The sequence below is a fragment of the Cygnus atratus genome, chromosome 5 (assembly GCF_013377495.2).
Source record: "Cygnus atratus isolate AKBS03 ecotype Queensland, Australia chromosome 5, CAtr_DNAZoo_HiC_assembly, whole genome shotgun sequence".
Lineage (NCBI taxonomy): Eukaryota > Metazoa > Chordata > Aves > Anseriformes > Anatidae > Cygnus > Cygnus atratus.
In genome coordinates this window covers 33609552-33629639 of record NC_066366.1, presented here as the reverse complement: position 1 = coordinate 33629639, position 20088 = coordinate 33609552, and the positions used below count along the sequence as shown (strand labels likewise).

Sequence of the window (20088 nt, the reverse complement as noted above, 5' to 3'; positions counted from 1 at the left end):
TCCACATACATATTTAACTGATTGTGCCAAATGGCTGTTTGTGTGATGATGTAACTGACCCCCTCCCTTGCTCTTCTTGAGAAAGCACCTGCTGGAACTCAAGTCTGTGAATAAACAGAGTTAATTATCTGCCAGGAAACTGACTCATTTTTCTGCTCAGAATGCATTAGTATTAAATCCTTCCCCCATCTTCATGAAGTGGGAGGGCTGGGGTAAGTGGCTGAATTGTCCTGCAGGTCATCTGTTGACCCACGTCTTTTCATTATTTCAGCCTAAACTAAAAGGAAGTGATTGATGTGCAGAGGGACCTCTGTTTTCATAGCCTTAGAAACCTACAGAGATAACAGTATGGCTTCTGCCCCCTCAGGAAAGACACCTCCTCTTCAATTCCCTATGGAGAAGCGGGAGTCCTATGTAATTATCCCAGAAGCTGACGCAGATCTGCATGCGTGGGTAAGCAGAGCTTTCTGCTGTCCGCACAATCTGTGGTGTTGGGAACTCCCAGAACAAGGAGAATTTGAAGTATACACTCTGCATATGAGGGCAGGTAGAACAACACTCCGAAGAATAAAGCTGTCTGCAGGCTCAGGGAGTTCAGCACATTGGCTATGTTCTGGCTGGGCTTTCACACCTGTTTCCATAACCATGATGACTAGGACCCAGTCTCCTCTAGCTGAATTTCCGATATAATCACATGTTAGAGTCGAGGTGAAAGGAATGTGATGTCTGTCTGCAGCTTAGCTGAAGTGCCTGTCCCATTCTGAGCACTGTTACAAACCCTGTACTGTAGAGCAAAACAGCCTGTGCAGTAGCTCAAGCTGGAGTAGGTATAAATTTCTCTCCCCACCCCAAGTCTTGTCACTGCGAAATGAGTGTACAATTTTTCATTGTTCTTTTAATTTCAGAGTTATTGGCAAACTAATCAATGCTGTCATAGCTGCACTTGACCCTTTTAATGTCTATCACAGATACGTGCTTCCTCTTGCCAGTTGAAATAACACATTAATTATTCCATGGGTGCTGTGTGATGAGGACCTCTGCATAATGATCCTTCATCTTCTGTTCTGATGCATGGCCTTTGTCAGCAAGTGAAGTAATAGATTAAGAATGTGACCTTGGGTCCATTTAGGGAATTTGTCATCTTTCTTAGAGCCGCTGACCTTCCTGCGATGAACTCGAAGGTGCTGTGTAGCTCCTATGGCATCAGGTGGAGGTTGAAGTTCCTAGTCAGAGCACAAACATGCAGTTATAGTAGAATTTATCATGGGTAGTTAAACGGAAGTGGGTAAGTGCTAAAGAGTTAACTGTGTTCTCTTGGAACTGTCTGCTCCCTGCTTCATGATTAGAACTCAAATCCCAACCTTTATTTTAACTCTTAGTACTCTTACCTACAGTTCTTCATTTCCTTTAACTGCTCCTTTTCCCTGCACTCTTTCCCATACAAACTCCTTTCTATCCTGGCTGAAGACCTGATGTGCTGTTTTCTGACAAAGAAATGTTTAAAGCTTGTTTTCTACGGGATTCTTGCACTCAATCAGTGAAATGGGAAAATGTTTTTTCATGAGAACTTCTGTTTTATATCCAGCCTGCTTCTCCTCCAGGAAAATAGATTCTGGTTCTCTGACAACTCCACACCTTCAGCTGGGAAGTATGTCTTATCTGTCCCTGGCTACTCTTCAGAGTTATCACGAACTCTCCCAAACAGGCCAAAATGTCCTACAGAGGCCACGTTTAGAAAATATCTCTGATTGCATCTTTGCTGTCACTACATTCCTTTCCTTAGAAAAAGAAGGGAAACTTTATTGTAAAGGTCATTAACTATTTGGAAGAACTTTAATGCCCCCAAGAAACAAAACAAAACCAAAAAAGATAGGATCGAAAGAATGCCTGATGGGGCTTGGAGATCCCCTGAGAGAGGCAGCCTACCATCTCTAAAATGAGGAGTTCCGTGGCAGAGATGGGAACAAGGGGTAGGAGGAGCAACTCCGAACTGCAAGACTGAGCACTGAGGTTTCCTTCAGTACTGAAGTTCTGGGGTTATCTGTCTTTTGTATTTATCTAGGTGTCTACACCTTGTAGGTGGTTACAACTGTCTTAAGAAAAGCATATCCTTCTTTGAACACCTTCACTTCTAATCATCTGCTTGCGATCTGCCTTAATTCAGTCTTGATGCCAGGCTCGCTATGACTAACCATAGCCATGAGAAAGTTTAAACAGTCTAGAAATGTGAGCTTAGAGGTATCGGAGTAGATTCTGTTAAGGACTTAATTTTAGAAATCATCTTGTCAGGCAATCTTTAGAACTGCATGCTGATTGCTTTTTTATTTTAGGCTTGCATATGAAACTGATGATAGCAATAGTGTTTTGCTGTTTGACAAGAACTAAAAAAGTTTTGGGGAAAATGGAGCTGTGGAACAAAATGCCTGATGGTTTCTGCATACGTGACTTCAATTTGCTCTTTGAAATTAGGCAACACAATGCAGAGTTGTCTGGTGAAATAATTTGTCCCTATTCTTCAGAGAGAAGGAAGGGGGGGAGAAAAACAAAACCAGTGGATGGTGTTGGAAGAGGTTTTTGTTTAGCATAGCTTTCTAGTCTTCTACTACGACTGTAAGCAGTCTCCAAGAATTAAGTGGACTTGTTAGCAGTTAATGATTGAGTTTAGGATTTGAGAGAGGGTAGCAGTGTTATTGGGGAGCCAGAGAACATTCAGCTGTCTTCACATTTCAGCTTTCTTCTTGTTGTTATGTTAAGCGTTGTGGTGTCAGAAGAGGAGGATGACTGAAGGGAATCTAGTTTTAAGCTGTTGCTGTGTTTTACATTCGTTAGGAGCGTGTCCATAGGGACAAGTGCTCAGGAGAACCGATTGCTACCTGTAAGTCAGAGGACTGAAAAAGGGATGTGATATGAAGTAGTACAGTAACTTCACTTCCAAATGAGCAGCAGGGAATGTTGTAAAAGCCTTTCCAGGGAAGATATAAAACCTGGGGAGGAAGTTCATAAGCTGCTAGAATTGTCAATGTACTTATCCTTCAAAGGATAATTAAGAATTGCTCTGTCTTGGGCTCTCATTGTAGCTGAAGGATGGGATTATGTGTAGGGTAGGAGTGCGTGCCATCCTTGGAGTGTTTCATTTTATTCATTTACTCTGGTTGTTGGTGTGCGGCAGCTTAGGAGGATGGAAGCTGACTGCACAACCTTTTGGTTTTAGGGAAACTAATCCACAGTGCTGCTTGGTAGTGCTTTTCTTTCAGGAGAAGAGCCCTTCCCTCGGTGTAGTTTGGATAGTAGCACTATGCAGTAAGGCACCTGCTGTGATAGCACATCTTAAGATCTGGTGTAGGAATTACATGTCACCAGAAATTGTTACTGAGAAGTTAAATTTGCTGCGTTTTAAGTGTCTTCTCAAAGCCTGCCTAGATGAATCATTCTGTCCCAAGAGGCTTTGGTGGTGATCCTCGCCCCCGGGGAGCGTGGTACAGTCTGATAGTTGGTGTGCTGTGAGGAGATTGTATCCTGACTTTTCTCCTCCTCAGGCTGCAGCTTCTGGCACTCAGCTGCTTCATTCCTGATAAGTTTTCCTTTTCTGCTCGTCGTGTTCAGCACATCCATGCTCTCCTTCGCTCTCTCATCCAAAGACATGCTGTAACTCAGACCTCGCTTCCTTTTCCCCTCAGTAGTGCGGCTGTTTGCAGACCCGAGTTAATGGAGCGAGCACAGAGCGGCAGTCCCGTAGTTCCTGACGTCTGGCAGAAAAGGCATCTGCTGAGATACCAGTGCTGCTGATCAGGGGCCATTTATATCTTCGTGTAGTAGTTTTAAAACAACAATCACAAACAAAAACACACACAAAATACAATCCCCCTCCTCCTATTTTAGCAAGCCGGGCCAGAAGCATCTCCCAGGGTGAGCAGAGTTAATCTTCATCATCGTGGCATTGACTGACAACCTGGAGGATGATAATGTGTGATTTTTCCTGGTGAGCGGGGGAGGAGAGTGGAAATTGCAGTTTCGCTGTTAATTGTACTTTAGATGTCATTTGTGACAATTTCATATTGTCTAGACAGATACAGTGGAGCAGTTGCTTCCACAGAGCCTAGTGTTAGCCTGTTATATATCTGGGTAGCAAAAAATGGAGGTGGGGGGCTGCAGCAGGGAAGAGAGTGCAGTAAGCTCCGGAAAAGATTCAGGAGTCAAGCATGATCTACTGAAATATTTCCAAAGAAGATATAAGCAATGTGTATTTCTGTTCTGTCTTTTCATGTCTGTCAGAAACTGTTAGACATTAGTGGCTAGCACTTCCCTGTAACAGAGCTGCTGCTATTTGTCCATGGATTGTCTTTATTCTACTTAACAGAATTGCTCCTAACCTCAGTGTATATCTTGGCAGGGTATTGGGCTACGTTAGACTGAGCTTACTGAAGACATAGTCTGTGTCTCCTTCAGGACTTAGGATAGCAAAAGCTATGAATACAGCATCAAAGACTTCTATAAAATGCAATGTGACTTACTTTAAAAAACATTTATTCGCACCTTCCTTAGGGACAGTAGGTTACACTATCACAATCACAAATTAGACGCTTTACTGATGATTATAGCAGCGTCCCTTTTATTGAACCCATTTGTCAGTACCAGATGCATTCAGATCTGTAACTTGGACCTCAAGGGCTTAGTCTAGAATGAATTAGTTAATAGATTTTATTCGTGTTCAGTACTCTGGTTTCAGTACAGATTTTGTTATTTGCAGGAGCATTAAGTGCAGAGATCCATCTGGATCTCAGGAGATTGCACATTGCCTTTTTCGTTTTGTTTTTTGCCTGCTGTTATATCGGTTGATGCTCACCTGTTTGTTGCTCTTAGTGATTGGAGAGGGCACAGTTGTAGGATAATTAAGAATCAATAGCTGCTAGCAGTTTCTTAGCTGAATTATCTTTGTCCACATGATTTGAATGAGGCCTCACTAAGTTCTTTGTATGCCTTGGTGTGGTGTAGTGCAGGTGTCTTTGTTGGCAGGCTTCGAAGGCTCCACTGGCGAGATGATTTCAGCAGAGACTGTTCAACCCTGGCAGCTTAGTCTCAGAGTGGGCCCTATGGGACGATGCTTAACGAAGTGCATTTGTCATCCCTCTCCCCACAACACAGTAACTGCTGGGAGCACCTTCTTAGAGTGCCTTTCTGATTCAGGAGGTGCTCCTAGAGCAACGACAGCTTCTATTGCTTCACGGGGTGGAGTTGCAAAGGTTCAGGTAAAATCATGGGGCTCTGAGGCCTATAGGAAGTCTGTTTCCCTGGATAACTGGCTGTCGAGTATCAGTCTGTGGCTCAGGCAACTGTTGGTTTGTGTTTTACTTGGTGTTCATTTGAGGTGACACATGCCCTGTAGAGCAAGGTTTTTCAAGTGTTTATTTCAAGGATCAGATGAGGTCTAAACCTGTGAATTGTAGATTTCCCCAAGCTGCTGTTTCAGAGACGAGCAGAGTGTCTTCTGGCACAACTGTACTAGATGCTGTTTCCACACCCTTTTGGTGCCCTCTGCTCGGTCTGTGTTTTGATTTCTTTCAGCTTAGCTGCTGGCTGCTTTCTGAGGGTCATCTAGCTAACTCGATGCTCTTTTTGGGCAATTGCCAGCCTTTCCAAAGGAGAGGGGAAAAAAAAAAGATGGAGAATACCTGCAAATGCCTTTCTAACAGATCTTGCTGGGCCATGCGATATGTACTGGTCATCTTCCCTCATGACTTGTTGACTTTGCTCTGTCATTTAGTGGAGAGAACCCAAAAGGCTGGGAAAGAGGGTGGCATGCGTATTGTATAAGCCCCAAGACTTGACAGCGATGATTTGGACAGTTAGTTGTGTGCACACATCATCTGGGTGCTGTAGGCTTTGCAGGTAAATGGCATCCAGCAGACCACTGGTGCTGTGTGTAGGTTGCTCGTACCTGCAAGATGACAACTGCTGTTTCCAGGGCTGTGAGCTGACCTGGCCCTGCCAGGATCTGCGTGTTGTGGGAGCTCTTTCTCCCAGATGAAGTCCAGTAGGGGTAGCGCTACTGAGCTCTACAGTTGGCAAGTATGGGACTGCTGCTAACACGGGGCAAAGCCTGGCTCCTGTGCCATCTTCTAAAACACTGCTCCCTACCCACCAGCTGTTGGGATACCGGGCAGTGCTTCACGGGCTGGATGTGGTCTGTGGGATGCCACTTGTCTTGCTGCATGCTTGGGGTCTGACAGAAAAAGGAAACTCTCCTGGTTTTGCTGGTTTGAAGCATCTTTTGCAGAACATGAAACCACTGATACGGACTCTGTTAACAAACTGCTCTGCATTGTTGGAGGGAAGCACTCATGAAGAGATCACGCAGGACTGTTCAGAAGGCTGGCAGCCTCAGCACAACAAGGCTGGTGCTGGAGTGCTCTGCATAAGCAGCTCTCAAGAGCAGACTTGAACATGATGATGTTGCAGTGCCAGTAACCCAGTCTCTGAACCCTGAGCTGGTGGCTCAGAAAGGGACCGGTTGACTGAACGGGTAGAATATCTGTTCTGGTCATGCTAAACCATCCACCTCCTCCTCCCAGAAGTAATAATAGCAGTTTATATATAGTGTGAGTGATAGACCTGCAGTCACTACAACCTGTCTAGCAAAACTGTTGTACCATTTGTTCTGGGTTGCCTGCTTTGGCATATATTGACTTCTGTACTTGGAGCAGGAGAGGGTTTGGTAAGCCGGCACTAAAGTATGATAACTTTCTGGGGAGCTGAGGGTTTCCTAATACCTAGTGGTGTTGAAGGTTAGAGCTTTGGACTCAGTAACTTGGGGAATTAATTCATCTCAAAGTTGAGAGATTTAATAACTGTTCTTGGGTAAGACAAATGGTTGCCAAGCAACTTTGTGCCAGGGAGGACAGGATTTCTTCTTTACCTTCGCTAAAGTCCTAGTGCTTTGCAGCAAGTACCGAGCCTGTGGAGCAGATGTGTGCTTTTCCAAGTAACTGGAGCCATCTTTTGCTGTTTCCTGTATTCTAGGTTTAAAATGTAAAAGTCAAGGGTTTTATTTACTTATTTTATTCCTGGAAGGCAATCCAGATTTGTCTTGTGATCCTGATGCGGAGGCTACTACTGGGAAAAACGTGTTTCATTTACATTTATACTGTATATACCTGAGAAACATTCTGGCTGGGCTTGTGCTCTCAGTATCTTCTTTCTTTTGTGGTATTTTGACTTGCTGGCTAGAAATGGGAGGTTGGATGTGGATCTGGTCCATCATCCTGCTTCCTGTGTTGACGCTTGCTGTCCTGCATTGCAAATGCTGCCTGCAAAGGAGGTATGTGGGGCTAACGCTGAGAGACTCAAATCTTTCTCGCCGAGTCTGTGTGGGGGTGAATAGAACAGATGTGGTGTTGGATCTCTTTGACTTTCAAACCATAACAATTTTAATTTGGGTTACAGTGACTGGAAAACAGATTTTATCAGGAGTTTCAAGACAAAAAGACTTGAAAGGAAACTCAGCAGCCTTATAAACTTTGGTAGTTGATTTTTTCCACTCTCCACACCCGCCCAAAATCATCTCTCTTGTAAGTGTTAATGTAATGGCTGCAGCAGGCTTGAATGAGTCAGTCTTGAAACAATGCCATCCTCTGCTTTGTGACGAGAAGCTAGATAGAGGTGCATGTAGAAGCCGCGGTGGAGGACATGTTCCTGCTATATACTTTGATTCTGCTGCCTTCATGACTCAGACTCGCTTCTCATGTATTCAAGCTGTCTGGCTGCATTTGCATACATTTGCTTCTTGAGTGAATACTTGGTATCTCTCCCTGTGACTGATTAAGATGCAGAGGAAATGAACACTTCTGTGTCCAAAAACCTCTCTTTCTGAGCCTTGAGAGTGAGATTGAATGTTTTGCCATGAGTATATGCCAGCAGTGTCCTTAGTGTCTCCATACCAAGCTGTGTTCTTTGTCCTGTGCTCCTTGGCCCATTCTGTGTGTGGCCACCTTTGAGTAGGTATGAATTTGACAGATGGCCAATGCAGTGTTAGTGTCTATGGACCTGGCAAACTGGGATAGCTTGTCTCCAAAGGAAAAGTAGCATCTGTATTTTTCTCTTGAAATTTGGAAGCGTGTTTGGGACCACTCTTCTTACTCGAGGTATTCTTTTTTATAGTGAGAATATTACACTTTGTATAGCTATGTGACAAAAACACTTATGCCATCAGTCAGTGGTTTAGTATGTTGTAGAATTCTCTGCACCAATGGTAGAAATAGTTTTAAGAGGCTTCAGCAAGTAGGACATAAATAGGAGGGATGCTCCTGAATGGTCTCTGACTTAGTCATTTGTTTTTTTCTTTTTAGGAGGTTGCTGGAGTCTTCCCTCATTTCATTATCTCGCTACGATGGAGCAGGGTCCCGGGAACATCCAATCTACCCAGATCCAGCCAGGTAAGAGCTAAATGCAATTTAAAGGCATTTTAGTTTCATAGGCAAAAGCATTACTTTGGTATAACTCCCTGAATCTTTTGGCAGTGGTCCTAGTATTGGGCCCATCTTCTCAGTGGCTTGCCGTAGGGACAGGAGGGCAAACCAAATGAGAAGATGTCATCAGGTCTTGAGGAGAGTGACGTAAAGAAGAAATTGCTGTTGAAGTAGGCACGTAAGAATTCCTGAAATCATTTGGGATGGAGAACACTAGGTGGCAAGCAGGTCCAATAGTAAAAATGAGATGATATCAATACATTTGAAGTATCTACTCAAGGAAAAAATGAAGGAAAAAAGAAAGTCTATTAGGGAGTAAGGGTGACTGCAGTAAAGACAGTTAAGAGCTGGTGAGAGCAAACAATGTGCTTGGAAGAATGGAATGTCTCCATAAATGTATAAGTATGAGAAAGCATAACCAGGATGTGAAATATACTTAACTAAGAATGAATTACTGACAATTATTTCTGAAGAGTCATGAATCATTGACATTAGACATAGGAACACCTGTAGTGCTGCTTAACCTCCAGAAGAGGTGGGAGTATTTCAGAGGACTAGAAAAAGCAAACATGGTAGAGTTATCAAAAATGGAAAGGAGTGATCTTTGCAGTTACCACTTAGTGTATTAAGAAAACAACAGATGGGATAATATGACCTACAGGCTCTGTCAGAGAAGATGACAGAATCGTGAACAGCAAGCAGCTTTGGAGGCTTTCAAAGACTAACTTATGACAACAAGCTTTCTTTAGATGGGTTTAACAAAGGTATGAACGAGGAAAATTCAGTAAGTTTTAAATATATCTGATTTAGGCTCTTAAGGAACCTCTGGCATAATTACATGAATTGAAGGTTACTAGGATTTATCATAAAAGAGTGATACAGGAACAATATATCAAAATTAGATATCTAAGTTGCTGAAGGAGGTGCTCTTTTCCCTCTTGTTCTTTTCTACATTGACAGCAACATACATTTTTATACGGACAATACTCTAAGTACAAGTTCTCAAATAAGAGGTGATGTTGCAAACTGGCCACACAGTATAATTATGCTATTAAATGACTCTTTGCTGACTATCTCTGTAAATAAATCCTTGTGGAGGAGAAATGTTATATTAGGCTTTTTTTCTATCTGTTATGAAGAAACTTACTCTGTAAAGATAATTGAAAGGTTGAGGAAGGGTATAAAGCTGTCTGGAGTGAGATGTAAGTAAGGTGGAGTGTGTTACCCATATATGAGGTCACTGGAAAACCTACCTAGGTTACTACAGAATGTCTTGGCAACTGAATGTCAGAATAATGCTGATAAATGTAAAAAGCTTTCTAGTTGGCAATTGATTAAATGATAGAGGGACAAACTCATTTACCCAGAGAGATAAAAATATTGTACAAAGGTCAGTTAAAGGATATTACTACATTCAAGTCAATTTATGAATGCTAAGAGCTGTTAGATGTCTGGAAGTGCATCATGCCTTGTTTTCTGGAATGCGTAATCCAAAGTAGGCAGATTTCTCGAGTAGAGATTGTAAGAGGTGGTTTTGGCTCTCTGGGAACTGCATTTTGAAAAGGAAAAAAGCAGGAGCCTGCCTAGATTACTGAATCTCTTTTCCCCTGTCAGACCTCTCCCATGGTGAAGCTCAATAAAGTGTGCGAGAAAGGATCCCTGTCTGAGACATTCCCTAGTAGGAGGAGGAGCATTGTCAAAAGTATTTTTCTACTCGAAGCCATTTTTGAACTGATATGGCACTCTTCATGTTAAAGTTCAATCATTTTTATTTTTTAATCTTGTAGAAGGTATAGTAACTTGAGTTTAAAAGGAGCTTTGGAAGCTTTTGGAAGAACAGTCCAGTGTTGAAACTTTTTCTAAGAGGCTAGATTTGTTCCACTCAGTGTCACTTAGTCTTTTTCAGAGGATGAGGTACATAATGTTAATTGGCATGAGCTAGAAATTTGAGTGGGGTAAGATCAGAGTCTTCCTCCACAAATCTCGTTGTGCGAGGCTACTAAGTTCTTTTTAATTGTCCTTTGACCTTGTTAGAAATTGGCAGGGGATGGGTGTATAATTAAATGGGATGTTTCTCCATTTGAGTTTTCTGTAGCATCATAAGTTTGTAACAGAGAAGTTAAAACTTCCAGATGTTCTACAGTAACAAAGTTGAAAAAGTGAAACAAAGGTGAAATGAACTCTCTATCTCCTTAAGACCAAGCTGTCTCAGTGGATTTTTTTTAATTCCCATTCATGCTCTGAAGAATTTATTTTTCAGTCTGTATGGTAGATGTGTCTATGCATCTAGTCTGTAATGGTGCAATGTTTGAATAGCCTAGGTCAGGAGTGAGGCACAGAGAACATTTTTGAAGTTCCCTTGGCTTTTGAATGAATATTCTGATGTGGACTGCTGCAGCCCTTCTCAGTGGCCTTGCTGAACTTCTCTAAGGACGGCTTGGCTGTTAGGTCATTCTCCACAGCTTCAAGATATACTAAGCTCAGAAAACAAGCTGCAGAGGAATCAGAACTGGTATCAAAAGAACATACATATAATATTATTTTTTAAATAGAGATACTCAAAGATATTCTCAGACTACATACGTAAAGCAACACAGGAGCAGTTGTTAGATACATCTCTAGAAAAATCTAAGCTGTTAAAATAGTTGCTGGGAAAGAGATGCTTGGCTTGGCAGGCCTGACTGTTGCCTGAGTCTAAGGCTAAAGAGGAATGGAAGCAACCAAATGTTGGAGTCTGTTATCAGCACTGCCTTCAACTGAAGGGTTAGTGGTGCATATGCTGCTTTAATGATCACCGAGGAAATCAATGTCACCAATCAGGTAACTACTTTAAAACATGTCTGCTGGCTGAGAGACACTTAGAGGCGTGGGCTCTAACAATGGCAGTGAATATTCTGGCCATCAGCATGAAGGCAGGGTAGATGAGTGGTGTTGGTACTTGTGAAGGATCAGGGAGCTCAGGGCAGGGCAGTGTGCTGCCCTTGGGTGCAGATAGGCTGGTTCTTGCTGTGGCTAGTCCGGGTAACTGGGCGTAGACATCCTTGTTGAAGTTCTTGTGAATTTTAGTTGTCTTTCCTTTGAAAATGCTAAAATGGGGAGGGTGAAGAGAAGCAGCCCTTGTTTAAAATTTTTCATATTATCTGTAAATATGTCCAGCCTGTTTGGATTTCTGACTGTATTTGAGGACGCTGCTATGTAGTAGCTCTTGCTCTAAATGGCATCATGAGTATTAAAGAAAGGTATTTGAACTTCACTAATGTTAGCAAAATGTTTCCTTTGGTTAATTCTCTCTTCCTTCAAGTTCCTCTTCTCACTGGCCAGCCAGCAGCACTAGGTGCCTAGTTAGAGCCCTGTTTCTCGCCGACATAGTTGTTGGGTGAGACAGAAGCTGTTTGGTTCTGTTTTTTGCACGGCAGCCTTTCTCCCACTCAGCGCCTTGTTCTGTGGCTGTCATGTGTGGCAGCATCGTCTCTCCTACTCTGAACCATCTGCTTCAGTAAACAGGGTCTAGTCACCTCAGAGACTAGGTTAATTCAGCTCCTGCGGTGCTGTCAAATACAGCCTACTGTCCTGGGCACTCAAACTTGGTTTAAGAATTGCTGGATAAACTTTACGTGTGTTTTGCTGCAGCTTTATTAGAAGCACAGGTGAGAAATAATTGAATCAAGTGGTCTGCTGCAACTGGCTTGTGTTTAGCCTGCTGGTAAATGAGCTTCAGTCGGGCTGATGTACGCTTGTGTTCAGTAGCTGAATGAACTGAGGAGGTATGTTTAATGTTAAACAGTATTTCTTATGCTGCTTTGCAGCCTTCTCCTCCCTCCAGGACAGCTAAATCTCTTATGTTGGTTCTCAACTCTGATTCTGATTTGTGTCATAACCGTATTCCAAACAGAGAGACATCCTGACAAATACTTTTTTTTTTGGCTGTGCATGCGCAAGCACTCATCTGCAAAGATTAGTTCCTTAGTCTGTTGCTTTGAATATGTTTCTCCCTTGCCCTTTGTATGTTATCACTTGCACCTTCCTGTGTGTCAGACTTAAGCTTCTTGTCTTACCTTCGGAAATCCTCTTCACTGTCTATCCATTGTACTTACCATGTACTGTTGGGAAGCTCAGTCTGGCTTCACACAAGAATCATGGTGTTTTCTCTTGTGGTGTCTTCCATGACTTCAGAATACTAAACAGCTGCAAAACTTCTTCACATCCTTCTGTAAAAAAATCTCCCTTGGTGTGCTGTTAACAAAGAAAGTTCCAGTGATTGGACTGCTGAGAGCACTCTTCATGTCTTCCTGTATTGCCTTGCTTCTCTACCTGTTCATATTATGCTGTAGACTTGTTTTTTTGGCATTCACAGAGGCTTTGGATTATGCAAAAGAGCAGAGAAGAGAACAGCTTCTTGTTTTTATCTGCTGGTCAAGACCAGGTTGGACAAAGCTCTGGGCCACCTGGTGTAGTGGGTGGCATCCCTCATGGGACTGGAACCAGATGATCTTTAAGGTCCTTTCCAGCCCAAGCCATTCTATGATTGCTGTAAAGCCTTGCTGGTTTATTCTTGGTGTATTAAGTCTTCAGGGGAGTAAAGAGAAATGCAATGTTCATATAGCGAGGTCTTCTACATTATATAAGCGTGAGCAGCTTTAACTCATCTAACAGTGCGTAAAAGGTACAGGAGGCATCCAAAACAAAGTGCATGTGTATGGTTCCCTTTACCACTTTTCCTGTGTGGTGAGTACATTTAGAGACCCCACAGCCTGTATTCTGTCTGTAAACTTCCCATGCTAAAGAAATAAGAGACTGGTAGGGTGCAAGGACCTTACCTTGCAGAAGAGGCATCTCTTAGTCTCTACACGCTTCTTGTCACCTTCCCTTTTGCTCATGTGCCATGAATGTATGGAGGAATGGGAGATAGATTGTATTAATGTTGTTTTGGCTGCAGACAACTATCAAGGACAATCAATCTCTTGAAGAATTAGTATGTCATTCTCATGCTGCTCTGGGGAGCAGTCTCTCAAAATACTATTAAATAGTTTTCCATTGAAATATGACTTTAGGGATAGTAGCAGAGCACTTTATCAGACCTGGTATGATTGTTTGCTGCTCATGCTGATGGATGTGAATCTATTCTTGTATTACTCCTAGTACATCACCATAGAGCCAGCACAGCTCTGGAAGGAAAAAGTCTTCCATGCTGTATTATCTAAGGATGATTATGGAGTAGCATTTTGTTACTGGTTGTAGCATAACACAAACTTTGTAGTGGTAGTCACTGGAAAGGTGAATTTATCCTTTCTCTTGGTTCTCATGGCTGACAGCAATGTCTGTTTTAAAGAATTTAACTCAAAGCTCTGTTCTGAAGATGAATAGCATTGGTAGAAAGCTCACCTCTTGTGTGATTGAAAAAAAAAAACATATATATTTATCTCTCTATTAACCCCTGGAATTTGCTGTTTGCTTGTTTTTTCTTTGCTTTTTTCTTTGTTTAAAGCTGCTCAAATTTTCATCTGTAGATAAAAAAAAAAAAAAAAGGGCTGTGCTGCCCATTATCAGTGTCTTGCCCATGGTGCCTTTATAGAAAATGAGATCGGTACTTGCCAAGGTTGTGAAAATATAGTCTGTTAACTTGCATTGGTTAAAAAGAACAATATAAAACACATTCCATGTGGGAACTAGACGTTAATCCACCTATTCCTTTAATATCTAAGCTGTTGGGTTTTTGTTTTTCTCTCTTCCCCCTCCCCTCCATTAGGTCTCAAGTCTAGCTCAAATAAGGCTGAAGAAATGGTTATTTAAGTATCTGAGGTCTCTGGACTTTAATACTGAGTTACTGTCTCAGACTGTGCTAGAAGTTGTGGATGTGCGTAGGACGGGGAAAGAGCACGTTTTTACCCATTTAGCACCAAGGAGCTGGGTAATGCTCATGCATGACAGCTGATGCAAACAAAGGCCAAGTTCTGCCTGTGGAAGGATTAAGAGTTAATTGCAGAGGAAAGTGGGACTCAGGCTTTTAATCACTGTGCTGCTCTTACAACATGTAGTGGATCTAATGAAATTGTCATTATATGAAAGCCCTACTGTTTGGATTAAAAAATATTTAAAGCTGTTACACCCTTTTTCCAACTTGATACTTGGTGGTTCTTCCATTAAGTACCCTTAAAACACTACCACCTTTATTCAGTATTTATTTGAACAATGCTGCTCTTTGGCATTGATAGCAGAGTTTACATTGGGAGTGGGCTTGATTCTTACCAGGGATGCTTGCTGGGATTAGTTTTGTGTACTGGTAATAAACGAAGAATGGACTCCAGAGAAGAAAACTCTGAGCTGTGGGTGAGGTTTTTGTTTACAGGTACTCTATAGTACTTCTGTTTGCAAAACAAGGAAGTCACGTGGGTGTGAAGAGTATAAAGGGAAAATTGGTCCTACTTGTTTTCTTTATTCACACTGTCTTACTCATGCATAAAACACAACCTATTTTGTGATATGCTGCTACTGTCCTGGAACCTGGAGCTCCAGAGGAAGAACAGGGCTGGCTGTCATTCTATGCTTTTGTAACAAATGCCTGTCTCTCTCTTGCTCAGGTTGTCTCCTGCTGCATATTATGCTCAGAGGATGATTCAGTATCTTTCCCGGAGGGACAGTATTCGACAGCGCTCTATGCGATACCAACAAAACCGTCTCCGCTCTTCCTCCTCCTCTTCTTCCACTTCAGAAAACTCAAGCCCATCTGTAGAGGGAAATGACCTGGAATTTGAAGATTTTGAGTAAGTGTGCGTGCTGCCTTGCCCTCTTGCTACTGCATGTTGTCAGCACAAGACTACTTTGTGGCTTCCTGCTGCTTAACATGCGAAGACATCTCAGGCTTCCTGTAGGAACAAGATAAGTTTGTCATTCAGTTAGTCATTCAATGAAAACTGATTGCTACACATGGATCTTGTCATTTCTGTTATGAAAAGTGAAAGAGGCTTTAGGCAACCTTTGGCACATCAGACTATCTCAACCAGATATAAAGGACTGGTTAAACAAAGGAAAGGAGAATCTTGTCCTCTCATGGAACTGATGAGGAGCCAAGAGTTTATTAGAGCTTTCAAGTCTTGAGACAGAACAGGAGCCCCAAAGAGGCTTTGCTGGACTTAGTTATTTGATCTAAGGCTATGAGAGACAGCCAGCATGTTCTGTTACTTTTACTTGCTATATCTGCACAACTTTGTCAGATGAGCTGAAGTTTCTGGGATTGCTTTTTTGGAAGACTCTGTGATTGTGAATCTGTGTTAAGGCTTAATTTCCTGTAAGGAGAGCAAATGGCCTCTAGTGTCAAAGTGAGGAATGGCCCTGCATCCTAACCTTAAAACAGTGCTCCCGTAAGCCACTGTATTTCTTTCTGAGCAGTTCTGACAAACTTTTTAAAATCTGTTCTTCAACATCTGCTTTTGGACTTTGAGGTACCCAGCGTGATCTCAGTGAACAAACTTATAGCAAATCCTTTCCAATAAATGGTATTAGAGTAATGGACTGTTTGGATGACATGGAGACCAAAAGCTCAGGCATTTAGATTAAAATCAATTTTAGCAGAAAAGAGAATATGACCCTTCAAATCTGTCTTCAATCATTGCCTTTAAATATGAGATTTTTCCCTTGGTACTTCAAGTATTTCACTGATTTTTTTTTTTTTGCCCCTTTGTGTATATTGAGCTTAAAACATGGGATGGTTCTGAGCAAGGTTATAAAAGTAATCTATGGAGAGTGTGTGGTGGAAAGAAAGCCGTGTTTGACTGAGAGGAGCTGTGAGCCCCTCAAAAGTCTGGACTCTTACATTGTTGCAGCCAGCAGAGGATGCTGTCAACTTTGCTACTGCTACAACTTTGATGTTTGCTTGCTGCAGTGGCACATGCTTGATTGAGATGGCATGATGCTAAACCTCCGAGCTTCGTGTCAGGGTGAAGTCCCTTTATGAAGGACACTGGTAAAACTAGCTATCCCAAAAAAAAGTATGATGATAATCCCTTTCTAGCTTTAAGTGGTGGTAGAATATTTTTTTTTTCTGGAATATTGTTCTGTTAAGCTGTCATTTCATGCTTTGGCAATTAAATATTCAAAAGTACAGGTTTGAATGAATGTCTTCCCCTGTCACTGTGGCCTTGTTTGTGTAAGATGTAAATGAAGGAAGATAGTACAGAGTAGTCACTGACTAGTAGATTTTCCCAAGCAGCTTCAGGCCTGGAAAAGCAGATGTGGTGGTTGCTGGGCCAATTTTGTAAGGCGGGTACTTCATGAGCACAGATCTTTATTTCCTGTGTTCCGTTCCCTTTGTCTGGGGCTATTTGTTCTGTCAGGAAAATAAAAGCTGGTAGGTTTTCCATTCACAGAGCAAGGCAAATACCTGCAGAGAAGTGTGCTCCCCTGCAGATAATATTCGCACAGTGAGAGCACCCAGTCAGGGAAGCAATTCAATCAGCCATGCTAAGGTTGTCTTTCATTTCATACTGAGCAAAGAGGAATGTTTGTTCTGTACTGTGCACTTGCTGAATTTGTTGGCTGAATATTTCATACTGAATTCTGGTCTATGCATTCAAGACATTCTTTTTCCTTCCCTGCTTCATTATTTCCCCTGATTGCTTAGAGAGAGCTGCTGTGCAGGGTCCTTAGAGCTGGAACTTGTCTCGTGATTAATTTGATGTCTTCTGTTGACACTTCACAATGGAATCTCTTAAAAGGAATAGAAAGAACACTATGACTCCTGCATCGCTTCATTCTTGTATTCTCACCCGAGCAGGGTCATGTATCTCTTTCTTGCCCTAGTCTAGATGCTCTGTTTTGCCTGTTTCTCTAGATCTTGTGCGTGACAGCGTGTTGCTTCTGTGTCTAGCTGTATGCAGCTCATGCTTTTCTCCTGAAATCTAATGAACTTCTATTAATGTAAAATCAATAGCAATTTGTCTTTGATGCTTTATCTTTCTAAACTGGTTAATGTAATAGGTAAATATTCTCTCTTCTTTCTCCTGATTTCTAGGAAAATGAAAGGTGGATGTAGCATTAGACGACAGGTAGTTTTACCATTTGTAAAGCTGTGGGTGAGGAGCAAGCCCTGTGCTTGCTCAGGGTGCCCACCAGACAAGCCACCCTTAGCTCTCATCTTCTGTGGGGTTTTGAGGTTTCCTCTCCTCTAAGAAGAGGAGATATATCTTTTCAGCTTTGCTTACCTGATAACCTAGGGATGTGAGCAACATGTTCTCTGTGCTGTGTGTGTGCATATGGCCTATAAAGTTAAGCTAAAGCCTCTATTCCTGTGTGCCAGTCTCTTGATGCCATTTTCTCCAGAACGCATGCATTTTCTCCAGGATCTCATTTGAATTCATTCATAAATACGTTTAGTTTGTGGTAGACAAACACTACAGCTATTGCTAAAAATGTGGAGTAGAGTGTTTTTTATAGGTATTAGTAATATCCTTTCATTACACCAGCTGCTATGGGTGGGGAGAGGAGGGAGACACAAGCTATACCTGTATTATTTGGTCTAATAAGATATCTCTCTGCATGCGCTGCCTGTGTTTAACCTGTCACTGTTGTCATCTCAGTGCTTATTGAATACAACTGACAACTGTAAACTTAGTCATGTCTGCATGAAAGTATTTTATACAGGCTGTAATATATATCCAGATTGTAATATTAGGTTATTAACAGATAAATTGATACGAGTGGGTTTTTAGGTTAGCTTTAACAAAATTGCAAGCTAAAATGAAAAGGCTTCTTGTATTCTGGGATGAGAGTCTGTGTGGAGAATGACGTCACTTTATTCTTCTAGAATAACTGGTAAAAATAGGTTCTCTGTAGACAAGCCATAGATGTTGAACTTTATAATTTCAAGGTCTTTTCAAGTGTCTTATGTTTGGAACACATAGTAAGTTTAGATTTATAGAGCTTAACTGTCTTTTAACTCCTTCAATATGTTTGACTGGGTTGCTTCCAGTGACCTTTAGTCTGGAATAGTGATGATGTTGGAGACTGTGGATGGTGCTTCTAGGACTCTTTAGTTATTGCATGCTAATATTTTTTTCACATGTAATTCTAAATATGGGAAAGAATACAGGTTCTTCAATCTGTCAGACTGAAAACCAGATATGTAGAACGGCACACCACCTTGTTGTCTGAAAGCCTTGCTCAAATCCTTCACTTCAGTTCCATAAAGGATTTCAAGCCAAGGCTAAAGCTGTGGCTTTGGCTGACTCCTCTATCTGCTTTCGAGAGTAGGCAGCCTGGTAGAACATAGTTATGAAGAAGATTGGAGACTGCACTTTGTTCACATCTGCAGCTTTTTCCCTTTCTATCCTTTCTCTTTCCTTTCAGGAAAATCTGTGTTGGGGTAGCTCCATTCAGTTCTGTCATTGTCACAGAGTAGGAAGGTCTTTACTGTGTTGTCTCTATGCAGCAAGAAGGGCTTCACCTCACATGCCTCAGAACATCTTTTGGTACTTTATCTTTTTGATTTCTTTTGAGACATTCCTGAGCACCCAGACAGAGAACACGAGCACGGCAGACACTGTTTTGCTGAGACCATGATGGATGCTCTCTGCTAAGCAGGAGACTATTTCCAGAAAAACAGATGTTGAAAGCTGTGGAAAGCTTACAGGGTTCAGGGTGAGATTGTTTAGCTTTCTTTGTCAACTTTAAATCCTTTCAGTTAAGGCATTTTCTGGACTTATGCTTGCGGTTTCTCAGATGGGCATCTTGCAGGGATCTCTTCTTCATTAGTGAGAGTATCCATGGTGCGTGTCTTCTGCCAGTCCTGGTTTCCTTATTGATGCTGTCTCAGCAAGTTTCCTCCAATAGTCGCTTGCTTTAAAAGGTTCTACAATTGAAACCTGCCAGTTGACTGACACTTCATTGGAGCCGAATGTTTCACTTTTGGTTTCTTGAATGTGACTTTAGTTTATTTTGGAGGGTAGCATGGTAGATGTTCTTCACCTCTTCCATAGGTCAAGGTTTGTGTCAGGAATCTGTTTTGTGCCATAGTCAGTGCTCTGCCTCAAGCTGGCATTTTGGTTTAACTTATTTTATATATTAAGTAGAAAAGTTCATGGCTAGCTTGCTTAATGGCCCAGGTTGGAAGGAGATCTTGTGAAGTTTGAGTGAAAGAGGGGAGAAGGGTTTGAGAAATATTTACTGAAATATTTTTTTTCCCTACGCTTATGAAGGAATTCCATGCTGATTTATAAATCCAGTTTCTGCCTTTTCAGTCTGTCTCTAGATTTTTTAGTTTGCTGGAGATGCGGAACAATTAAAGCACTAATCTGTAGAAATGCAATCACTTCACAATGCACCTACTGTTTTCACTTAGCACATAAACTACTAAGAGCACACATCAACTACTAAGAGCACACAGCAGAACTGACTTTTTGTATGCAGTTGTTCTCTTTACTGTCCTCCTTTACAGCTGTCCACCTTGCATTAATGTATCTCAGAGAGCTTTTTCCTTCCTGTGACAACCTTCAACTTCTGCAAAAGAAACTCCGTAAAGTAGCAATCTTTTTTTTTTTTTGGCAGTAGAAAGGAGAGTTTAGAATAGCTAAAGTTTTTCTGAGACCTGAAGCAAGTATGGAGATTTTGATCTACAACTCCAGAACAGCAGCTA

At 41.8% G+C, this 20088-nt stretch overlaps 1 protein-coding gene across 7 annotated transcripts in view; it reads left to right on the top strand.

Moving 5' to 3' along the window:
* Window positions 1-20088, top strand: part of AMBRA1 (autophagy and beclin 1 regulator 1) — a 130593-nt gene that overhangs the window by 23967 nt on the left and 86538 nt on the right. For all 7 annotated transcript variants that reach the window (XM_050711045.1, XM_035539684.2, XM_050711047.1 and 4 more), the window contains 2 exons: window positions 8343-8429; window positions 15041-15223. In XM_050711045.1, the coding sequence (XP_050567002.1) occupies window positions 8343-8429; window positions 15041-15223 (270 nt within the window). The remainder of the gene's footprint in view (window positions 1-8342; window positions 8430-15040; window positions 15224-20088) is intronic.